Source organism: Lynx canadensis, chromosome B3, assembly GCF_007474595.2.
Source record: "Lynx canadensis isolate LIC74 chromosome B3, mLynCan4.pri.v2, whole genome shotgun sequence".
Classification (NCBI taxonomy): Eukaryota; Metazoa; Chordata; class Mammalia; order Carnivora; family Felidae; genus Lynx; species Lynx canadensis.
The window spans coordinates 124,842,082-124,865,384 of NC_044308.2; the positions used below are offsets into that span (position 1 = coordinate 124,842,082).

A 23,303-nucleotide genomic window follows, 5' to 3' on the forward strand; every position below is an offset into this window, starting at 1 on the left:
CGGGTAAGAACATTCCTGGCATGTTTGAGGAATAGCAAGGAGGCTGTTGTAGCTCAAGAAGAGTAAACTAAATAGGAAAAATATAGAAGTTGTGGTCAAAAAGATAATGGGGTGGGGAGAGCAACTTGTGGATGGCCTTAAATGTCACTTTAAGGTCTTTTATTTGCTCCTAGATATAGAAGAAGCCATTGGAGTCTTTTGCCATGATCTCACCTTTGTTTTAGTAGGGTCACATTGGCTGTTGTGTTGAGAGTAGGGTGCCAAGTCTGGGAGCTGGGACACCACTTAGGAATGTATAAAAATAATGTAGGCATGAGGTGATAGCAGCTTGTAACAAGGTAGTAGCAGTGAAGGCAATAAGAAATGGTCAGTTCAGACTATATTTTAAAGGTAAAGCCAATATGATATGCTGATGGAATGTACGTAGGGAATGAGAAAAAGAGAAGAATCAAAGACAACTGCAAGGGTTTTGGCGTGAGCAGCCAGACGAATGGGATCACTACTTCCTGAGAAAGGGAAGACTGTGGGAGGAGTTGGTATAGTGGTGAAGAACAGTCTGAGGTATGTGTGACACATCCAAGCAGACTGTGATAGCTACAGATGGGAAAGTAACACAAGAGATCAGGGCTAGAGATGTATTTGAGATGCTTTGGAATGTAGGTGGTAATGGGAGATGTGATTATGGAGGAAATCTCAATAAATGGCTAGAATGGAGACTTCTGATAACCCTCCCCACCAAGAGAGCTCCAAGAGAAAGTTCTGGAAATAAAATAGATTGATACATTATCTGACAGGATTGGCTGTATGAACAACTATTTTGATAGATGTTTTAGAGAACTTTAGAGCATGTGCAAGACTTAGCAAGAAGTCCATCCAAACAAGGTACATAAATAAGAGAGATGTTTCATAAAGATGTTTTTCGTAAGGAAATAAAGCTACACAAGAAAGGAAATGAAATCAAAATATGCAGAGTTGTAATAACCAAAATACTAAATATAAGCTTAACCAAATATGTCCTAAAACTGTTTCAGGAGATTAGAGGGGGTGTCAGGAGAATTTGTGTGTAGGGTGATAGAAGAGAGCTAAATCCTCATCTTCCCTAGCAGGAAGTCAGTGGGTGAATCAAAAGCCAATAAATCAAAATATATTTACAATTATGGGGAAAAATACCAGTTAAAAGTTAAAAGTAGTTGTTTTCAGGGCATCAGAAAGCAGACTGCAGGGAGGAATTGCACCAGAGCCTGTATAACTAAGCTTCCAGTGTAGTTTGATTTTTAAAAATAGGTCCACACATTATTTTAATGAAAATTAGAATTTAATTTAAAAAGAAAACCACAAAGCACAGGAAAAGAGGACAATGGATATGGCAGCATTTGAAATGCCAGTAGCAGGAAAGTAAGAAATGAACAAAGAGTTCAATCTCACCCTTCAAATTTCAGGCAGTTGTCTTAAAGAGCATCTAGTAACTACTCATGAATGGCTTTGTAACATCACCATGTACCTCTTGTCTTGAACATTTGTCAAAATCTTTATCACTGTATTTCCCACAGATCTTCTCCCTATTAACCAGATTTTAAGATCCTAAGGAAATCGACAGTGTCTTACACGTTCTGTAATTTCCCTGCTTCAAAAGACAAGACAGCAAGTATTCAATAAATATTTGATAAGTTGTAACTGAATACCAAATAGCCATGATTTGGGTGTGAGTTGGTGTTACAGCCAACTTGGAAAACCTTAAACTCCAACTAAAGAGAAGAAAAATGGCTGGTATATATTTCTGCTTCATAAAGATATTTGAGAAAGAACACAGTCATTTCTAACAGTCAACAAAAACAGCAAATTTTGCCCACTTGGTTTACCATCTTTTCTCAAGGTCATTTCTCAAAAAAGAATCTAATTCAAAACAGGTGCAACATCTAAAGTACGGCCTGTTCTCCACCCTTTCCTATTTTTTAAAGCCTTTTAATATAGTTTGGGAGTTCAATAACATTTATTACCTATTGTTTTTCTAATCAAGACATGCAATCTCATTTTCTATTTTTATGCTTTTCATTTTTGATTATCTTGTTTTCTTTTATCTTATTTTGAAAGAGAAGCTCTTGGTGTTTATAATCCCAAAGGAAAGAATGCACTGAAATGCAATGCCTTCCATAATAACCAGAGTTCTCTAAGGTCTAAATTATGTAACTTACGTTAATAAGCATTTAACCTACCACTGAAAATGATTATAATAGTCCCAGTTACTATTATAAGTATCTCCTAAGAAGAGAACAGCTCTGTAACAATATCCTTGAGTCTGTGTAACATGCCTCAACAAAAATAAACTTTTGTTGCTATTAGCTGATCAAATGAATTATTTAAAAATCTAAAGATCAAGGCACTGCCATCTGGGTTTACAGAAGAATAAGCACCTTATGTTCTTATCTTTTACTCAATGATCTTCACAAAATCATACTACTAGATGGCTGAAAAATTGTGGCACAGTTCTTTTGGGCATATCTGAAGTCCACTGGTGTGTTGAATGCATAATTTTCTAGGTATGAGCCTGGACAAATTTATTTTTTTATTGAGATATAATTTCCATACAATAACATGCAGTTTTCAAGTATACAATTTGATAAGTTTGGGCAAAATTATGTTATCCTATATTAGTCAAGGCTTCAAACATTTTCATCAACCAGAAAATTCCCTCATGCTCCACCTTCCGTATACAACCACATATCTATGTATTTTTCTAATGTAAAAGTCTAGGAGTAAAATTGTTAGGTCACAGGACAGATTACATTTAACTTCATAGGAAATAATGCCTCCCAAAAATCCCATTTTCTACTCAAACCAGAGAGGTATGAAAGTTTGATATTTGCTTACTCATTATATTGTCAGTCTTTTTGATTTCGCCATTCTAGTTGCTATAAAGTGGTTTCTCATTATGGTTTACTCTGTTTTCCCTGATTATTAATGATGTTGAGTACCTTTTCATGTACCTCATAACCATTTGTATATTTTCTTTTGTCAGGTGTCTGTTCAAATATCTTACCTTATTTGATTAGATTGTTTGTCTTTTTGTTGTTGAGTTGCAATCCTGAGTACATTTTAGTCCTAAATGAAATCAGCTTTAGTCCTGACCCCCAGGCCATCACCATCCATAGTTGAACCTCTCCTTTTCTCTTTCCTTTCTAAGGAGAAATAGCTAATCTGAAGCAAACTTGTAGGAGTGCCTGGGTGACTCAGTTGGTTAAGCGTCCAACTTTGGCTTAGGTCATGATCTCCCAGTTCATGGGTTCAAGCCCTGCGTCAGCCCTCTGTGCTGACACATCAGTGCCTGACGCCTGTTGCAGATTCTGTGTCTCCCTCTCTCTGTGCCCCTCCCCTGCTCATGCTCTGTCTCTCAAAAATAAATACACATTAAAATTTTTTTTTTAAGAAAATGAAGCAAACTTGTGCAAGGTGTTCATTTACTCACTTATTCTACATTTTCCTGAGCACCTACTGAACTCCATGAATGTTATAAGGATAAGACATAACTTCTGCTTTTAAAGAGGTTACAGCCAAATTTAGGATAAATGTGAGTAAATAACTGTAAGTTTGATGTCAAAAGAGCCATGACAGATATTTAGAGAATCAAGATACCATTTCTAGGTAGGGTGACCAGCAAAGGCCTCATTAAAGAAGATGGTATTTGATGGGCTTCAGATAAGGGGTAGAATTGCAACAGACAGAGATGGAGAAAGAACAAAGGCAATTCTACTGAAAAACATAGGATGTGTTCAAAGAATAGTAACAATAACAGCAACAAAACATAATTTGGGGCAAAGGATAGTGTTGGAAAAGTGTATTGTGTTGAAATCATGTTGTGAGGAACATGACCTGACTCAGCAGGTCAAGGATGGCCCACTGAAGAATTACTATGGAAATATTAGTAATAGTTATATAACCCATTACAGTTTGTGGCCCTTTTCAACTCACCCCCATGCCTTCTTCCTTTCACCTTCACCCACCCTTGGCCCTGACACTATTAGTCTTGGATACCTCTGTCCCAACAACTGTGCTGTGACTGCTCATCTATATCTCCTGGCTATTTGGCAGGCACTGGACCTCCAAAGAGAGGGACAAGATCAAATCCAAAGACCTAATCAGCCTGGCACTCCTTGTCTTCCTTTCTGTGTTTGTCAAACAGAGCCTTTGGGGCAGCTCTCTTGGACAGGAAGGGAACCTCCTAGGGGTGGAAAACCAGAGGAGGTTTGTCTGCTAGGCTGCTCTGCTCACTGGAGTGATAAATGAGTTGCAAAGGTAAACATACTCTTACAGTTTCTGGCTCGGGCATCAAGCCATCAAGCTAGCAGACCTTTGCCAAGGGATCCAAGTTGTTGGGGAAGCAACCGAAGTGGGTCATCCCTCCTAAGACACACACCTGTGTCTCCAGAGGCAAGGAGATGGCTTGCGACCATTTTGTTCAGTCCTTGAGAGCTACAAGGAAGGTCACAGAAGAATTTGAAGAGAAAGAGTAGATAGAAACCTTTCCATAATTGTGTGCATGCTGGCTTCTTGAAGTAGGATGGCCTACTTCAGTCCTAGGAATCTTCAGACTGGAAGACTAGTGTCAACAATTCACGAGAGTTGGATAACAAAAAAATCCAAATTTATTGATCAGTAGCATCTCTTACTACCATAGCCACTGATATGAGAAAACAGAGCTAATACTTTAAGTCACAGCAATCTATCATGGTAGGGTTACTTTTTATACCTAATGAGAAAACATTGCAGAGAATTCCTAAACTAGAGGGCTGACTCTTGGTGGGAGAGAGGTGATGGAGTTATTACAAAGGTCCTCAAAATCATATGAACCTTTGCATTTCTTCAACTGACTAAAATTTCAACTACTATAATCCTCAAAAGTTTTTTTACTTTAACTGAAAGAGAAGTTCTCCAAAGCACCAAGAGCCAGTGTCCTGGAGCAATGGCTTCAAATGATCATGCGTTTTCCACCAGGGGATTCAGTCTGAATAAATGTTCTCATATCTATGCCAATATGGACAGTAAACTGGGATGACCTTTCATCTATAAAAATGAATAATTCACAAACCCATTAACTGTTTCTTGTAACATGGTTTTGCTAAAATTAGTTCTTTAAGTAAGGGCTTTTTACTTTGGTCAAAACTGATAGAACATAAAAGAATATTTGCTGAGTCTGAATTCTAGGAAAACAATGCTTACAAAATGTTCTAAAACATATAAATTCTGAACAGTTTTATTAACTAATCACTGCTTTTTAGTCAGGAGTCCTCAACCGTAATGAAGTCAGAGCACATCTTCTTTGCAATTTTAAGTATAAACAATCTACCTTTAAGTAAGCGCCTACTAGGCTGTCTGCTAAATATTTTGTATAAATTATTTTATTTCATCCTATCAATCCCAGAGGATTCTGACCCCTCCAACACTACTCCTCTCAGAGTTTTTGGTGATTTCACCCACATAAAGTCTCAATCAGTCATGGGGTGAAAAAAAGATTGCATAGAGCCAAATAGATGAGGCAAAAATCATTATTCTATAGCACGTTTTACTCATGATTTTACAATTAACTAGAAGATGCTGACAACAAACTTACTGATAGGAGGGATAAATTAACGTAGGATTAAAATTTTCAACAAATAACCCACAAACATAAGCACATGAAACAGTTTTTGGTGTGCACAATTAGGCACTCAGTTCTTCCCAAGTAAGTATAGATGAATGCTAAATTCTTTGACTCTTCTGAGATTTTTACTCTTGCGACAGGAAATAAGGTAGTTAAGGGTTATCATTCTGACACACTATTTCTGCCAAGTCACTGAAATCCATTTTGTTAATTATGTTCTGTTCCTGAGTCTAAAGGAAATAAACACCTTAAAAGAAAGTGGACTTTTCACGTCTCACCAGTAGCATTGAGGTCCTTTAGCCACTGTGGTGATGGTCATTTCGTATGTGTTTTGGGGAGGAGAGGGAGAGGATTCAACACTAAGGACAAGGATAGGTTTTTATTTCAGTATCTGAATATTGGCAATAAATTGCCATCATTTCCTCTTGTCATTGTGTGGTGGAGAGCTGACCATACTGACTTACAGTATATGGGTAGTTTGTCTTTGAAGAATCCATTATGCTTATATGGTAAGTTCCATGGGATTTCATAGGTCACAGAAGCAAAAGGCTTAAAAGAAATATAATTATACAAACTTGAGAGATAGAGGAAAGGTTAACAGTGATTTCTGAGTTACAAAGCAATTATATTTTTGAGCTTCAGCTGTGTTCTCTGTTCTTTACAGATAGTATATCACCTTTACCCTTTTTAACTATTCAGTAGCAGGTGTTATTATCCCTATTTAACAAAGAGAAACTGAGGTGCAGAGATAATAGGTAAGTCCCCAAGGTCATCTGGCCATAAGCGATGGTGCTAGAATGCAAACCAGCACTAACTAACCCAGAAACACCGTCTCTTCCTAGGGGCACAAAGAGGCACAAAGTGAGCCCCTTTCACATATGATTGTTCTTGCACCTGTTGTAATTCTCCAACTTTCCTAGATCATTTTCTTCAATTTCTGCTTAAAATGCTCCAGTCCTTACAAATAGCAAAGACTTTGCTGAAACAGCTCCCTATCCATGATCTGTTCTCTGATTCCATCTCCTACTTCTTTCCTACTCAACACTCCACAACAGCCACACTGAACACATCCCCCTCCAACATGTTGCCACCTAGGGGTTGTGCACTAACTGTCTTCTCTACATAGATGGCTTTTCCCCCAGGTATCCATGGGACTTGCTCCTTCGCCTCCTTCAATTTTTGCTTAAATGTAATCTTCTCATCGAGGTCTTCCCTGAACACCCTATTTAAATTTGCAAGCTGCACACATTGCACTTCCTTCCTGTATGTTTCTCCTGCATGCTTATCACTATCACCATCTGGATGTCTAATAGGCATCTCAAACTCAACCTGTCCAAAACTGAACCCGTGATCTTTCCCTCCATACCTGCCTCACTTCCCCATTTCAGGAAATGGAAAGTCTATTTTTTTTTTTTTATTTTTTTTCAACGTTTTTTTTTAATTTATTTTGGGACAGAGAGAGACAGAGCATGAACGGGGGAGGGGCAGAGAGAGAGGGAGACACAGAATCGGAAACAGGCTCCAGGCTCCGAGCCATCAGCCCAGAGCCTGACGCGGGGCTCGAACTCACGGACTGCGAGATCATGACCTGGCTGAAGTCGGACGCTTAACCGACTGCGCCACCCAGGCGCCCCAGGAAAGTCTATTTTTTAGTTGCAGACCATAAATCTCAGAATCATTCTTTTTTTAACCTTTTGTTTAAATTTTCTTTAATGTTTATTTATTTTTGAGAGAGACAGAGATAGAGCATGAGTGTGGGATGGGCAGACAGAGAGAGGGAGACACAGAATCTGAAGCAGGCTCCAGGCTCCGAGTGCCTGGATGTAAGAGCCTGAGGTAAGGCTCAAACTCATGAACCACAAGATCATGACCTGAACCTAAGTCAGATGCTTAGCCCACTGAGCCACCCAGGTACCCCTCTCAGAGTCATTCTTGACTCCCCTCTTTCCCACCCATATCCAATGCATGAGAAAGTTCCATAGGCTCTACCTTTTCAATCTGTAGAAACTCCAACCATTCTCAGCAGTTCCAGTGCTACCACTCTGGTCCAAGGCACCTTCCTTGGACCTTGGTCTTCTTGTTTCTACCCTTTGCTCTCTTTGGTTTACTTTCAAAGCAGTATCCAGATTGGTCCTTTGAAATCCTTGGTCAGATTATACCATTGCTCTGAAGACTTCTGATCTCACTCTAATAAAAGACAAAGTCCTTCTGATGGCCTACAGCCTCGTAGGAATATGATCTAGCTCCCCGTTACCTCTCTGATTTCACCCACATTTTCGACTCCCCCACTGTCTCAGCTCCAGCCACACTGGCCTCCTTGCTTCCTCAAACATAGCAGGGCCTATGACACTATCTGGTCTCCCAGCCTGCACTGTTCTTGCCTCAGGCATCAACATGTTTCTCTCTCTCCCTCACCTCCATTGGACCTCTGCTCAACTATCTCCTCCATGAGGCCTTCCCTGACACCCTCCCCAATTGTGACCCCATTCTTAAGCTCTTCCTTTCCTCTTCCCTGTCTTCCTCTTTCCCATAGTACTTATTATTATTATCAAATATACGATGTTTTTTTTTTAATGTTTATTTTTTTGAGAGAAAGAGAGAGACAGAGCATGAGCAGGGGAGGGGCAGAGAGAGAGGGAGACACAGAATCTGAAGCAGGCTCCAGTCTCTGAGCTGCCAGCACAGAGCCTGAGGCAGGGCTCAAACTCACAAGCCATGAGATCATGACCTGAGCTGAAGTCAGATGCTCAACCAACTGAGCCACCCAGGTGCCCCAAATATACTCTGTGTTTTACTTATTTTTTTTTATTGTCCCTCTCTCTCCACTAGAATATAAGCATGAGAGGAACAAGAATTTCTTCCCATTTACTTCACTGCTAGAGCCCTAGCTGCTTGTATCATAGATCAATACATAAAAAGCAATCAATAAATATTTGTTGAATAAATGCATATGTTTTAAAATGCTCATAATCAATCAGGCTCACTCTTGAACATATAGCTTTTAAGCCCTTAAGCTTTTAAGCCCTTTCTGAGTCAGTATTAATAAATTAAACTGCCTTTTAAATGGTAAATTAATCTTCTTTCTGTTTTAGATGCATTTCATCTACCAATTTGCAGATGTGACTATACATTTTTAATGGGTCAGCTTCCACCTATTGACCTTTAGGAAAAGCCCACATTTATTACAAGCAAACATTAAATTAGCCTGCTGAAACACTGGCAGGCTAATTAGTGCTTATTTAATTTACAACTGGGGGCGCCTGGATGGCTCAGTCGGTTAAACATCCGACTTCGTTTCAGGTCGTGATCTCACGGTTGGTGGGTTGGAGCCCCATGTCAGCTGTGCTGACAGCTTGGAGCCTGGAGCCTGCTTTGGATTCTGTGTCTCCTTCTCTCTCTGCCCCTCCCCAGCTGGCACTCTGTCTCTCTCTCAAAATTAAATAAACACTAAAAAAATTTTTTCATTTACAATTGAATTCATCAAAGGTTCATCTTAAATAACAATGACAATGCATATCACAAAAATGGAAATTATTTCCATGTTTGGGGATGTTAGAATACATAATTGCTTGAGGAGAAATTTGTTCTGATGACACCGAATATCAATTGGGTCTTTTTTTTTTTTTTCCTGGCATCATTAAAATTCCATGATATTCTTGCCCTGTATATAACCCTGCAGGTCTCACTTTTTCCAAATTCATGTTCTGTTACTTTCATTAGACACATAACTTGAGGTGGTTCCCATGACCTAGACAATTAGATTTCCTACTGTCTGCCAGGCTTAGCTCCGCTGCATTGTTTTGTGAGTAAATACTTGCTAGAGACAAATTCTCAGGAAGCTTGGTACCCAACACTTAATGAGCTCTTTGTGGAAAGTGCCAAAGTCACTAAGAGAGAGGGCAGCCCTCCAGCCTGTAGGTCTCCATCCATTTGGCTACACTCACAAATCATTTTGGGCCCCTTTAGTGCTGATAGCTGCTCTCCATATTCTCTCACTCCAAAAACAAAATGTTTAAATCTTGCTACGTTTTGCAAGTTTTATTTTAGGAAAGAAGGTACACTGTTAGTAAATCCTGGATTCAAAGTGGTCAAATAAAAAATTAGGTGAATGAGGAAAGATACAGCTTCAAATAACTTAAAATGATCCCTGCCTTGTTGAGTTTGGGGATTTTGCCAGACTGAGGCTCGTTCTCTCCATCAACACCAGAGATGGGAATCTGCCTAGTTGTCTAGTTGTCTGGCTGACTCAACACTCAACAAGTATCTGTTCTAAGCTCTTGCACAGATCTACATATTAAATGGAGTAATGACTAAGAGTTAAGGTGATAAATTCAACCTAAGCTTTTATTTCCTCTCCCTCTTGAGAGGCCCCTAAAATGATGGGAATGGCATTTTGATATACATAAATCCACAAGGACGGAGAGGACAGATGAGAGTGCGTGGGTGGTCTGGTGAGCTACAGAATTCTGAATGAGAAAAGGCAGAAGAGAAGGAGACAAACATGAGTACTCAGAGGAAGCACACCTGAGGAGGCAGCTGCCTTGCCTTGCAGAACCTCTGAAGGGTGTGGGATTTGGAGGTGATGGGGGTGGCAAGTGGCAGAGTGAAACGTGGGGCTATAAACGGAAGGATTTATTGAAGGTCTGCGTCTGGAAAGGTTAACCCACCGCCCTATTCATGTAAAATGCCAGCAGCCAAGAGTACCTTCCCTCTAGGCTAGAAATGTGAAGTCTCTTTTCTGAAGAAGTTGACAAATTCTAAAACAAACAAACAAAAAGCCTCCATATTCTGGCATTTTTAGGATACAACAGCATATAGGCCACACAATTGTCCTAAAGCAGACTCTCGCCAGTGGATAAGCTCCCAATTAGATTTTCAGTGCCTTGTTTTTAAGCATGAGCATGCAACCTAGGATCACCGGCCAAAGAACGTTTGTGACTTGAAAGATCAAAACCAAGATAAACAAGTGGAGTGGAAATAAGCCTGGAGGAGCCAAACACATTGAAGAGAACAGGAGAGAACTTTCAACAAAGCAACAATTAGTGACCTGAGATAAATCTGAGAAGACATGTCTCATTGCAAGGTGACAATAATGATAATAGATATTTATTCAGAACACACTGTCAGCTATTGTTCAACAAACCCGACATAAAGAAACTGAGGCACAAAAAGGTTAAGTGACTGGTAGTAAGTATAGAAGCCAGGATTCAAATCCAGATAGTCTGAATTTAAAAGCCATTCTTCTAAACATTCTAAATATAGTGTGCTTCCTCAAATACACTATAAAAAAGGAAAACATGAAAGCTCTTCTTAAAATGTATCTTTGTATTTGACAAATACGTAGTCACAACCTTCTGTCTTTCAAGCACCAGTCTAAGTGCCAAAAATACAGCAATGAACAGAATAGGCAGAGTCCCAGCTTTCATCAAACTAAAACTAAAAATTCAAAGCCAGGCACAGGAAGACAAATCCTGCATGATCTCATGTATATGTGGAATCTAAAAAAGTTGAACTCATAGTAAGATAGTAGATTGGTGGTTGCCAGGGATTGAAGGATGGGGAAATAGGGAGATATTGGTCAAAGGGTACAAAGTTTCAGTTATGCAGGATGTATTAAGGTCTGAGGACCTGATGTACACCAGAGTGACTACAGTTGATAATACCATTTTGTATACTTGAAATTTACTAAGAGAGTAGATCTTAAATGTTCTCCCCATTAAAAAAAAAAAAAAAACTGTGTGAGGTGATGGATATGTTAATTGGTTGAATTGTGGTAATTATTTCAAAATGTACACATATATCAAAACACCACATTATACACCATAACTCTATACAATTTTTATTTGTCAATTATACCTCAATAAAGCTGGAAACAAAAGTTTAAGTTTTATTTATTTATTTTGAGAAAGAGAGAGAGAGAGAACAAATGTGAACGGGAAAAGAGTAGAGAGAGATAGAATCCCAAGCAGGCTCCTCACTGTTAGCACAGAGCCTAATGTGGGGATTGAACTCATGAACCGTGAGATCATGACCTGAGCTGAAATCAAGAGTCCAACACTTACCTGACTGAGCCACCCAAACGCCCCTGGAAACAAAATCTTTTAATTAATTCTTTAAATTAAGTAGAAGAGATGGATGATATGGTCAAAGAATTCTACCATTAGATTCAATAAAAAATAATAGGAGAAATTACAAGAAAAAAATGGGAATAAGTCTGATGAATATAGGAAGTTCCTTTTTCACTTCCTAGGAATTACAGAGAGGGAACAAAGAAAATACGAGGAGTAAGTTATCCTGGAAACAATACCAAAAATTGTCCGAAAGCTGAAGAACATAGCCCTCCAGATTGAAGGCTCCACCCCCACCCTCAGTGGCCAGCACAATAAGTGCAAAAAGATCCATATCAAGGGTTACCTTCATGAAATCTCACACTGGGAACAAAGAGAGTGCCGTATAATCATTTCACAAAATATACATGTATCAGATCATCATGTTGTATACCTTAAACTTACATATGTTATACGTCAATTATATCTCAGTAAAACTGGAAATTAAAGAGAGAGAGAGAGAGAGAGAGAGAGAGAGAGAGCCATAAAAGCTACCAGAGAGTAAAAACCAGTCAATGACCAAAGAATAAGAAATCTCATCTTTCTTACCAAAAGCAACAATGAGTGATAGAATTCAGTAAAGCCTTTAGAATTCTGAAGAAAAACTATTTACAACCTGAAATTTTACAGCCAGCTGAAGTATCAACTGAATATAAGGATAGGGGAAAAAAAAGCCATTTTCAGACATGCAAAAATGCAGAAAATATCTCTTTCATATATAGCCTTTCTAAGAAATTACTCAAACATTTCCTCCAATGAAAGGGAAAAAATCAAGAACACTACACAGGACTTAGGAAGAAATTTCCACTGGGGACAAGGAGCACTCTTCTAAGAAGTTAGAATTGTGTAGACTTTGGAGGAACCATGGCTTCAAGCTGGAAAGCAATACATTGAGATCCAAGTTTTAGAAAGAACATTCTGTCTTTAAGTCTGAAAGTGGGATTAGTAGAAGGTTTCTAAGACCAGGCAGAAAGTTTTTGCACACCTCAGGTGAAATGTAATTCAGACCTAAACTAAGGTGGTTGTAATGAGAACCAGGAGACTGTAGATGGCTAAAGACTTATAAACAACTGAGCTATCCTCTGATGAGGGGTATAGCTCAATTGCATCTTACTATAGACATTCATGGCATAAATGTAGGGCAAGAGCAAAAGAGACTCCATGAGAACACAAGCCCCACAAGCTGGTAGACAGAAAATAGTAAATAAACACCAGTAGGCTTGGAGGGAAGAATCAGGAATTCTTTGAGTGAGGAGTCAGTGTTACAACCATGTTCAAGTATAAAGGAACTCCTACCTTCCTTTCTGATAGCAGCCAGATTATACCTGATTAAAACTGTAGCTCTCTGCAGGAGTGGTTAAATCCCCAATAACAAGAAAAAGCAGTCACTCCTCTTGCTTGACTCTATAAAGTACCAAAGTAGCATGAGTGGAGCAACCTACATCAGGAAAGGGCAGCAGCTCAGGAGCACTTTAGGTAACAGTAGGCCTAGTGGATAGTTAGAGCTTCATTAAGTGGCTCTTGACAGCAGGGAATCAGATGGTTCCAACAGATTCTAATTTGGGCTGTAAGTAGCCTTAGGTGCCTGAGATGAGTGCATAGGCCAGATCTGTAGGACATTAAAGAGCATGGCAGGAAGAGTAAATGTTATTCATGGTACATTGGGAAGTCACTGAAAGGTTATTCAACCCATATGTTATGACTCAACCCATATGTGATGACTACTTTGGCTGCTATGTGAAGGATGGACTGGAAGGGAGGAAGGGTAGACAAGAAAGCTATTGTACCAACAGATGGCATTAGCTTAGACTAGAGAGTTTAAACTGGAGATGGAAATACATGGATTCAAAAGTTTTTTGGATGTTTGTTTTGTTTTGTTTTGCTAGATTTAATGGAAAAGAATAGGTTGGGTGGGGATGGGGAATCAAAAGCTAAGTGTGGGATGGACCTGTTAAATTGGAGTTGCCTATGAGGCACCCAGGATGAGATGTCAAATAAGCAGCTGGATATGTAAGTCAAGATCTGGCCTGGAGCTGTATTTTCTGGGTTCCTTGCTTCTGACTCGAGATAAACTCCAAACTGGGCAAGAAGGGAATTGACATTTATTGAACACCTACTATATGCCAAGTACCCATTATGTTACAGATGTTTCTATCATAAGTTTTACACGTTTCCCAACACCTGCTTTTCTCCATGCATGTCCAAGCACCCTCCCAATTCAGCCCCTCTGAGACCCAATTGGTGGCCATCTGAGATATGCTTGGGTTGCAGACACTCAGACACAGCATGGAATCAGTTTCTCCCCAACAGATTTCTAATGAGTCCCTGGAGGGTTCCTGCGCCTGGATGTATATTCAAAGATTCCAGAGACCTGATTGATGATAAGGAGTAGAGAAGAGTTCCTGGAGCACTGAACCTGAACTCTAGATCCAAATTATAGTTACTCTTGTTTGCTGAGTCTCTTTGGATATAACATGCCTCATTTCTTTGTCTTCGATTTAATATCCATCTGCTTCATAAAAATGTTCTGAGAATTGAGGTGAGATTCTAAATTACCTAGAGAGCATCTTAAGTAATGCAGATTCCTCCCGTTGGTTTGGGGTATGGCTCAGGAGTCTGTATTGCATGTAATTCTGATGCTGGTCCACGCTGGTGCCTGGACAAGAAACACTGATTTGCAGAATGGCAAATTGGTAGTTTTCACCAAATATCTGACTCAATCGTATCCTCACCACATGGATCACTATAGCAGTTTGTTTGTTTGTTTTTTAACTAAGGCCCAAATTCTTTGACACTCCTCCAATTGTGAGATGGGTTCTATGTTCCCCACCTTTCAATCTACTAGTTCTCTTGGGACACCCCAGATGCTTCCTCTCAAAATGCTCCCTCTCAGAACCTGACTGCCCTGATGTGAGAAGCCCAAGCCCCATGGAGAAGCCATGGTAACAGTCCAGCTGAGCTGAGCTTTGAGTCGTCTCAGCCCTGGCCCAGGCATATAAGTGAAGGAATCTGCATATAATACCAGCCCCCATCACTGACTTGCCCCGGCAAGTCTTCCTAGCTGAGCCCCAGACATCATAGAGCAGAGATAAGCCACCCCTGCCACGCCCTGTTCACATTTCTGACCCACAAAAGCTATGCTAACAATAAAAAGACTGTTGTTTGATGCCACTTAGTTTTGGGGTGTTTTGCCTTTCAGTAATTGGGATGGTTCCGAAAGTATTTTCTCAAGAAATAGCTATTTAAATGCAAACCCAGTACTTGGAAGGATAAGCTCTTTCAGATGAACACACGCAATCAGTGTATCCAACAGATAGCAAAGCAGGGAAAATGAGCCAAGAGATGCTCTCTTGTTTCACTGACATGACTGCATCACTGCATAAAGAGACACATAAGTTGCTTTCAGAAAACCGAAGGCAGGAAGATAGCAACACCTTGAAGACAGCATGTCTAAAAGGGAAAATACAGCATCAACAGGACAGATGAGGCAGAAGAGTAACGTCTAGCTTCACTTACTTCACAATTCCCCTTATGGTTGGCTCCAAAATCCCTCAACTCGCTCATTAACTGCAAAGTGGTTCATTTATGCCAGTTTCCCACACATACTTGCTTAGTTTTCAAAATTAGCTGGGATCATACAGTAATGAGTGCCAAGGGTAATTCTTACCACCAGGCAAGTTTGAGAAATGCTGAATTATAGAATTTTTAAAGTACATACAACACAGAATAGCAAATGTGGCACCCTTCCCTGAGAATTACAGCTCTGTAGTAAGAACGGACTTAATGTGAGAGCTTCGTGTTTGTAAAAAATGATTAGCATGTTCTAGCAGCCTTGAACCCAGAGAATGTAAATCCCAGCTAAGTCCAATGGCAACGACATGGAGGAAGAAGCTGTAAATATTGGAATTCACTTGCTAATCAGTACTACTAACTATATTAAACATTTTAAGTGTAATTATTTAAAAAATCATAATAAAAAATCATGTAAAAATCATGTAAAATCTAAGACTATTCAGTGACTATTTTAATTGATAAAATATAAAATGAGATATTAGGTTAAATGTTCATGGTTTTATTCAAGCTATTATTCAATGCAAGCAAGACAAAATGATGGAGCAGGATATATAATCTGGACTGTCTGGGACTGAGAAAAGAACAGGAAATGCTACACTACAATGTGAATTACTTCTACTTGAGTAACTAACACTAGTGTGTATGTTGCTTCCAGCCTCACCACCTTCCTCAATATTTTCAGAGGTGACTTGATTACTAATGTAAATATTGGAGTTTTCTTTACAGGAAATATGTTGACAGCCTCCTAAAGGAAGCGTAGGGAGGTTGTTCGGAGTCAGGAATTCACTATATAACTCCCAAGCTCTACATCATTAGGAGAAGATTTTCATAACACTAGTGTTGGCCCATATCAGTGAACAGCTTATTAATCCCCAAACCCTAGACCCCATGGAGACTGAGAGCAATTCAGGCCCCTTTAAACCCATTCAAATATATTTCTCTTATGTTGTGAGACACTTTAGTAGTTATATGTTGTAATTTCTGGGATAAAATTGATATCCATCTCAGATTCCAAGAGTTTGCATGTATTGCAATGAATAAAAGAAAATGTCTGTGAAGCTATTATCTGTATCGATGCATACTGGAATTCCAAGTGACAAAAATGGGGAGTCCTTTGTAACATATCAACTTAGAAACCAAATATTCCTCTTTCAGCCGGTGGCAGTATCTAAAGAACTGAGTCTATATTCAATAGCAGAAGAGAACACACCCCTGTTAATCTCAGGCCTGCCTTTCTAGCCAAGAAGTAGAAGGTTCTGGCTGCTCACCGCCTCTCTGAACTACTCTGTTCTGTCCTCCCTAGGGACGTCTCTTACACCAGTGTCACTGCCCTGCCATCCAAAGGCCTGGAGCACCTGAAGGAATTGATAGCGAGAAACACTTGGACTCTAAAGAAACTTCCACTTACCTTGAGTTTCCTTCACCTCACACGGGCTGACCTTTCTTATCCAAGCCACTGCTGTGCTTTTAAGAATCAGAAGAAAATCAGAGGGTAAATACAGGTGTCTGGAAAAAGCAGCAAAGGTTTCAGTGCAAGTTGAATTAATTTCTGGGTTTGGGAAAGGTCTGTGGTTTGAGAGCCAGGTGGAAAGAATGGAAGCATCCATGAGTATCATGAAATCCGTGGGACACAATGACTGCAGACTCAAAGTGACTGCAAATGTGAAATAAGACCAGTGTCACCGGATCACAGCAGGGAGGTGGGGGGGGGATCATATAGAATCTTGTAGAGATCATACTACATGATTCCTAGTCAACTGGCTTTGTACCCTAGCTTGGCCACTTTCTAGTTGTGTTATTCCAGCTTGCTTACTCAACCTCCCTGAGCCTCTGTGGAGATGGTAATGTTACTATTCACAGAGGGTTTGAGAAGAGTAAATGAGAAACTGAATAGAAAACACCTATCACAATTACCTGGAATATTTTAAATTCTCAAAAAACATTAGCTATGGCATGTATTATTTTATTATCAGGATGCTTACGAGCTGCAAAGGAGGAATGGCCTCTTCTCTCTGTGCTTTGTCTGAATCTTTTCTTCACTTACATTTTTACTCTGCATTATTTCCCCTCTTGTGTCCTAACACCACCTTCATTTATCATTTACTCACTTCTGCTCAGTTTCTATATAATATCTACCGGCTGACTTTCTGACTCATATTTGCAGTCAGAAATAAAACGGGATCTAGGGGCGCCTGGGTGGTTCATTTGGTTGAGCGTATGACTTCGGCTCAGGTTATGATCTCACGGGTTCATGAGTTCAAGTCTTGTGTCAGGCTCTGTGCTGACAGCTCAGAGACTGGAGCCTGCTTCAGATTCTCTCTGTGTGTGTGTGTGTGTGTGTGTGTGTGTGTGTGTGTGTTCCTCCCCTGCCCGTGCTCTCTCTCTCTCTCTCTCTCTCAAAAATAAATAAATATTTTTTTAAAAAGAAATAAAATGGGATCTAGTTGTGGGGGCAGAAGCAAAGGGGAAAGTTGAACAGCTGTGCAAAGAAGGCCAGTATGGCCTAATGCCTGCAGAAAGCCAGAAGTCAGGTATGGGGTGGTGAGAGCAGGCTTGATACTGAGGCTGTGTGGTCTCGGGGTAGGAAAGCATCAGGGATGGGTGGGAGGCTAGAGCGTACCTCAAGGGCAGGGTCCAGTTTTCTCGTTAACCTCTAAACAAGCTGCAATAGGCAGTCCTTTAGGCATTTTAACCAGAGCCCAATAGATGAATTAACATCTGCTTCTGCAGCTGAAACAAATTAAAGAATCCCTTTTGATGTCAGTATGGCAGGCTAGTGAAAAACTAAATCTCACTTCCATGAGCCTGCCTGCATGATCCTGTCCATTTATTCATTTGTTTGATAAGTATTTATTAAGCACCTAGCACGTGCTTGGCACTGTCCAATCCCATAGCAATGAATAGGTCGGGCAAAAGCCCTCCCGCATTTTGTTTTCAGTCTAGTGGGGGAAGTCAGAAAATAAATAAGCAAGTAAGAAGATATCAGATACTACTACAAAGGAAATAAACACAAAGTAGGACAGTTTATTTAAGGAGATCAGGGAAGGCCTCACTGAGAAAGGAACATTTGAATTTAAAACTGAATAATGAGTAGAAGCAGCTATGTGTTTTTCAGGCAAAGGGAACATGGAGTTCAAAAGCTCTGAATAGTAATAATAATAACCAACACATACATGGCATATCAGTGTTCCAGGTGCTCTTTGTAAGAGTTTTAAAAAATATACTCATCTGATCCTTTAACGACCCTATATGAAATAGATACTCCTTCCACTTTAAAAATGGGATAAGCCAGGGGCACCTGTGTGGCTCAGTCGATTAAGCGTCCAAGTTCAGCTCAGGTCATGATCTTGTGGTTTCTGAGTTCAAGCTCCACATCGGGCTCTGTGCTGACAGAGCCTGAAGCCTACTTCAGATTCTGTGCCTCCCTCTCTCTCTCTGCCCCTCCCCTGCTCACGCTCTGTCTCTGTTTTTCAATAATAAATAAACGTTAAAAAAAATTTTTTAATAAACAAATAAAAATGGGAAAAGCCAAGCTTCATAGGCCTGCCCAAGGTGAACAGCTAGTAAATGGTAGAACCAAATCCTAACCTAGGCAGACTGACTCTACCATCCATGCTTTTTTACTCATTATTGTTCTTGAACTGGGTGCAGATGAGAAATAAGGGCCAATGTCACTGGAGTACAGCAGAGGAAGGGGTAGGGTGGGTAATAGGAAGTAATGTAGGAGAAACAAGCCTGACTAGATTATGTAGAATCTTGTCGACTCATGTAGATCACAGTAAGTATTCTGCATATTTTGCTAAGTCCTGCGGGGACCATTAGGGGTTTTCAGCAAGCAGTGACTTCTTTCTGTTGCCTTACAGAATCCTTGAGTCCTTCATGTGTAATGACAGCAGTATTCGGAGCCTGCGTCAGAGAAAATCTGTGAATGCTTTGAATGGTCCCTTCGACCAGGAATATGAAGAGTATCTAGGTGACAGCCATGCTGGATACAAGGACAACTCTAAGTTCCAGGATACTCGCAGCAACTCTCATTATTATGTCTTCTTTGAAGAACAAGAAGACGAGATCCTTGGTTTTGGCCAGGAGCTTAAAAACCCACAAGAAGAGACCCTACAGGCCTTCGATAGCCATTATGACTACACTGTGTGTGGAGGCAATGAAGACATGGTGTGTACTCCCAAGTCAGATGAGTTCAACCCCTGTGAAGACATAATGGGCTACAAGTTCCTGAGAATTGTGGTGTGGTTTGTTAGTCTGCTGGCTCTCCTGGGCAATGTCTTTGTCCTGATCATCCTCCTTACCAGCCACTACAAACTGACTGTCCCACGCTTTCTCATGTGCAACTTGGCCTTTGCAGATTTCTGCATGGGGATGTATCTGCTCCTCATTGCCTCTGTAGACCTCTACACTCATTCTGAGTACTACAACCATGCCATTGATTGGCAGACAGGCCCTGGATGCAATGCGGCTGGTTTCTTCACTGTCTTTGCCAGTGAATTGTCAGTGTATACACTGACAGTCATCACTCTGGAGCGCTGGTATGCCATTACCTTCGCCATGCGCCTGGACCGGAAGATGCGCCTCAGGCACGCATATGCCATCATGGTTGGGGGCTGGGTTTGCTGCTTCCTGCTGGCCCTGCTCCCTTTGGTGGGAATAAGCAGCTATGCCAAGGTCAGCATCTGCCTGCCCATGGACACTGAGACACCTCTTGCCCTGGCATATATTATCCTTGTTCTGTTGCTCAACATAGTCGCCTTTATCATTGTCTGCTCCTGTTACGTGAAGATCTACATCACAGTCCGAAATCCCCAGTACAACCCCGGGGACAAAGACACCAAAATTGCGAAAAGGATGGCTGTGTTGATCTTCACTGACTTCATGTGCATGGCTCCAATCTCATTCTATGCTCTGTCAGCACTTATGAACAAGCCTCTCATCACTGTTACCAACTCCAAAATCTTGCTAGTTCTCTTCTATCCACTTAACTCCTGTGCCAATCCATTTCTCTATGCTATTTTCACAAAAGCCTTCCAGAGGGATGTATTTATCCTGCTCAGCAAGTTTGGCATCTGTAAACGCCAGGCTCAGGCATACCGAGGCCAGAGGGTTTCTCCAAAGAATAGCACTGGTATTCAGGTCCAAAAGGTTACCCGGGACATGAGGCAAAGTCTCCCCAACATGCAGGATGACTATGAACTGCTTGAAAACTCCCATCTAACCCCAAATAAGCAGAGCCAAATCTCAAAAGAGTATAATCAAACAGTTTTGTAAGCTGTCCCTACACTAGCCGCAGTGGTATAAAAGGCTGGTTTCTTGAACATGCATTCCTAACCCATTACATACACAAGATGACTGACCTAACCCTTGTGCAGGTGATGTTTCATGGGGCAAAATTTCATCTCTGGAGAGAGGTAGCATTAACCTAATCATCTCCCAGAAGGAAGAGAAGCTACCAGCACGTCTGAATCCCAGGTGATATCAAAATAACTGACACTTTCTAGAAGACTTGCTTGATGCTAACTGCAGTGACAATATTGTGTAAGATGCTCAACAAATATCAACTGAACTAGGTCAACACTGAGCTGCTCACTTTTAGATAGCGTTTCATACTGAAGATTCAGCAAATGGCAAATGCTATTAACTTAGCTGGTGACCACAATATAAAATTAGCTTTATGTTGGCTTGGTCCATTTTCACGTTCCCTGATACAACCAAAGAGAATGTGAATTCCTCAAAACTGACAAGTCAAACAGGATACAGGAGCAGCTATTATGAAGTGAAGGAGGGGAAAGGCTTAGCTTTGTTTTTTCAGACTCTGAAACTACTAATCATCTCTTCACAAGAATCTACCTGATGTGACCCAACTGTTATGTGTTGCCCAGAAAAAAACTGGCAATTTCAGTTTTTATGTGGCTGAGCAAACTAAGAATTGTTCTTCTTGGCTAGTCCCATAGCATAAAAGACGTGAACTCTAGAAATATTTCTAAGCAGCAGCAAGTGGGAATTATGAGCAGAGCACACTAAATCACCCATTGATTAACAAAGCAGGCTGGACGCGAGGTAACTGCTGGACCTTGTGCAAATCACTGGGCCACCTCTAAGTCTGTAGAAATGAAGGAGCCTAGGGCACCTTGTGACTCAGTTGGTTAAGCATCCAACATTTTGATCTCGGCTCAGGTCATGATCTCACAGTTCCTGAGTTCAAGCCCCACACTGGGCTCTGCACTGACAACTCAGAGCCTGCTTGGAATTCTGTCTCTCCCTCTCTCTGCCCTTCCCCCCAATATGTGTGTGTGTGTGTGCGCGCACACACGTGTGTGTATATGTGTGTGTATGTGCTCTCTCTCTCAAAATAAATATACTTAAAAAAAGAAAAAGAAAGAAATGAAGGAACTTGATGGCCTCTTCCAGTTTTAAATCTCTATGTGTATCCCTTTCCCTTAAAACATGTTTCCATGACAAAGGAAAAAGAAAAGCACTAAGAAAGTAGAATCTGTTTTTCCTATCTTGTAGGGCTGCCATCTATTTCTCTTTGGAGTCTAGAGGTACAACACAGGAAATTTCTTGGTTCATTTTTGGTTGTGATATCTGAACCAAACGTTCTATGGACTGACCCAATTGGGCTGGATCTGAATTACTCATCTAATTACTAGATCTACACAGCTACAATTATCAGGCCAAAACAGGTTAGTATTCATATTATAGAATAAAAGTTTTGCACATTTTGGTTATTTGGAGTTACTATGTCACTGTGCAGATTCAACTGAAAACATTTAACTTGTCTTCAGGGATTGGTTTCTTTACTTACCTGTTTCCAACCCATAATATAGTACTAAAGCTGTCAAGCACTCAGGTAAAGCAACACTAAAGCTATCAAGAGAAGTTTCTTCTTTCTGAAACTACTAGCTCTTTCGAGCCTGTTGATCATTGGACATAAAATCTGTTCCCCAACAGTGCTCCCTTACTTAAAATGGTTAGGATCTATCTTTATCTATAGATGTACTCTCCAGATTATCTGTCAAGACAGCCCCTTCATTACATCCCCAGCAGAGATGGCATTTGCTTCTCAGTGCTCATGAACCACACCAAGGAATTTGAAGCTTTTGTTGTTGTAAGTCTGTGGAGTGGGGTTAGTGGACCCAATGGGGCCCCAGAGATGGTCCCCCTGACTCACCTAGAATCTCCCCATAGCAATACCCATTTCCGATCATCACTGAGACCTCAGCATCTTAATAGAAATACTCTACACACTGAAATCATGACTTATCCACCAGTTCACTTGTAACTAATGAAACTAAACAGATGTGTGATGCTTGTGTTTCTCACCTGTAACATTTTGAAATCTCACATCCTGATAGTGAGTTTTATCTCGAGTAGTTGAGATAACATTTTGGAAACAGTCCTAGAAAAGAAACTTCAACACAGTTGTTACTAAAATTTTCATTCACAACATGAAATAAATTTTCTTCCTTTGAAATGATTGTGCTGAATCCTAGAGTATTGCTTTGTCTAATTTGTGAGCTTCTTTTAGGGTTACCATTACATGTGTTAAAACTCAAGACAGGAAAAAAAACAGTTGAAAAATTTGCTAATTAAATCATATTAAAACAAATTATTGACTGCCAATAACTTAAGTATAAAATTGTGTCTTGATAATAAATGGTCTTTATGTAAAAAACTTATTCATGAGGAATTGAATTATGATGCATTGACCTGCAGTGATGGCTAAGAGAAAAAATGTGATTAGTGTTGACATTAGGAATTTAAATAGTGCTCTAGTGAAGGTAATAAATCTATAATGCCTGGTTGGAGTTTAATTTATCTGGCAGCTTTCAACTATCTGAAGATAGACCCAAATAACAGGATAAACAGTGTCAGGCCAATCAGAATAGATGTCACAAACTTCATGCCCTAAAGCTTAGACATGTTGCCCATAGGAGTGTCTCTCAAAACACCCTCAAAGTTTATGATTCTTGCTTTAT

General features: G+C 40.2%; 1 protein-coding gene across 1 annotated transcript in view; it reads left to right on the plus strand.

The window, feature by feature from the left end:
• Positions 1–21,487, plus strand: part of TSHR (thyroid stimulating hormone receptor) — a 159,175-nt gene extending 137,688 nt beyond the window's left edge. The window contains exons 9-10 of the mRNA XM_030319715.1: positions 16,619–16,807; positions 19,179–21,487. Coding sequence (XP_030175575.1) covers positions 16,619–16,807; positions 19,179–20,592 — 1,603 coding nt within the window. The 3' untranslated portion in view covers positions 20,593–21,487. The remainder of the gene's footprint in view (positions 1–16,618; positions 16,808–19,178) is intronic.
• Positions 21,488–23,303: the final 1,816 nt, after the last annotated feature.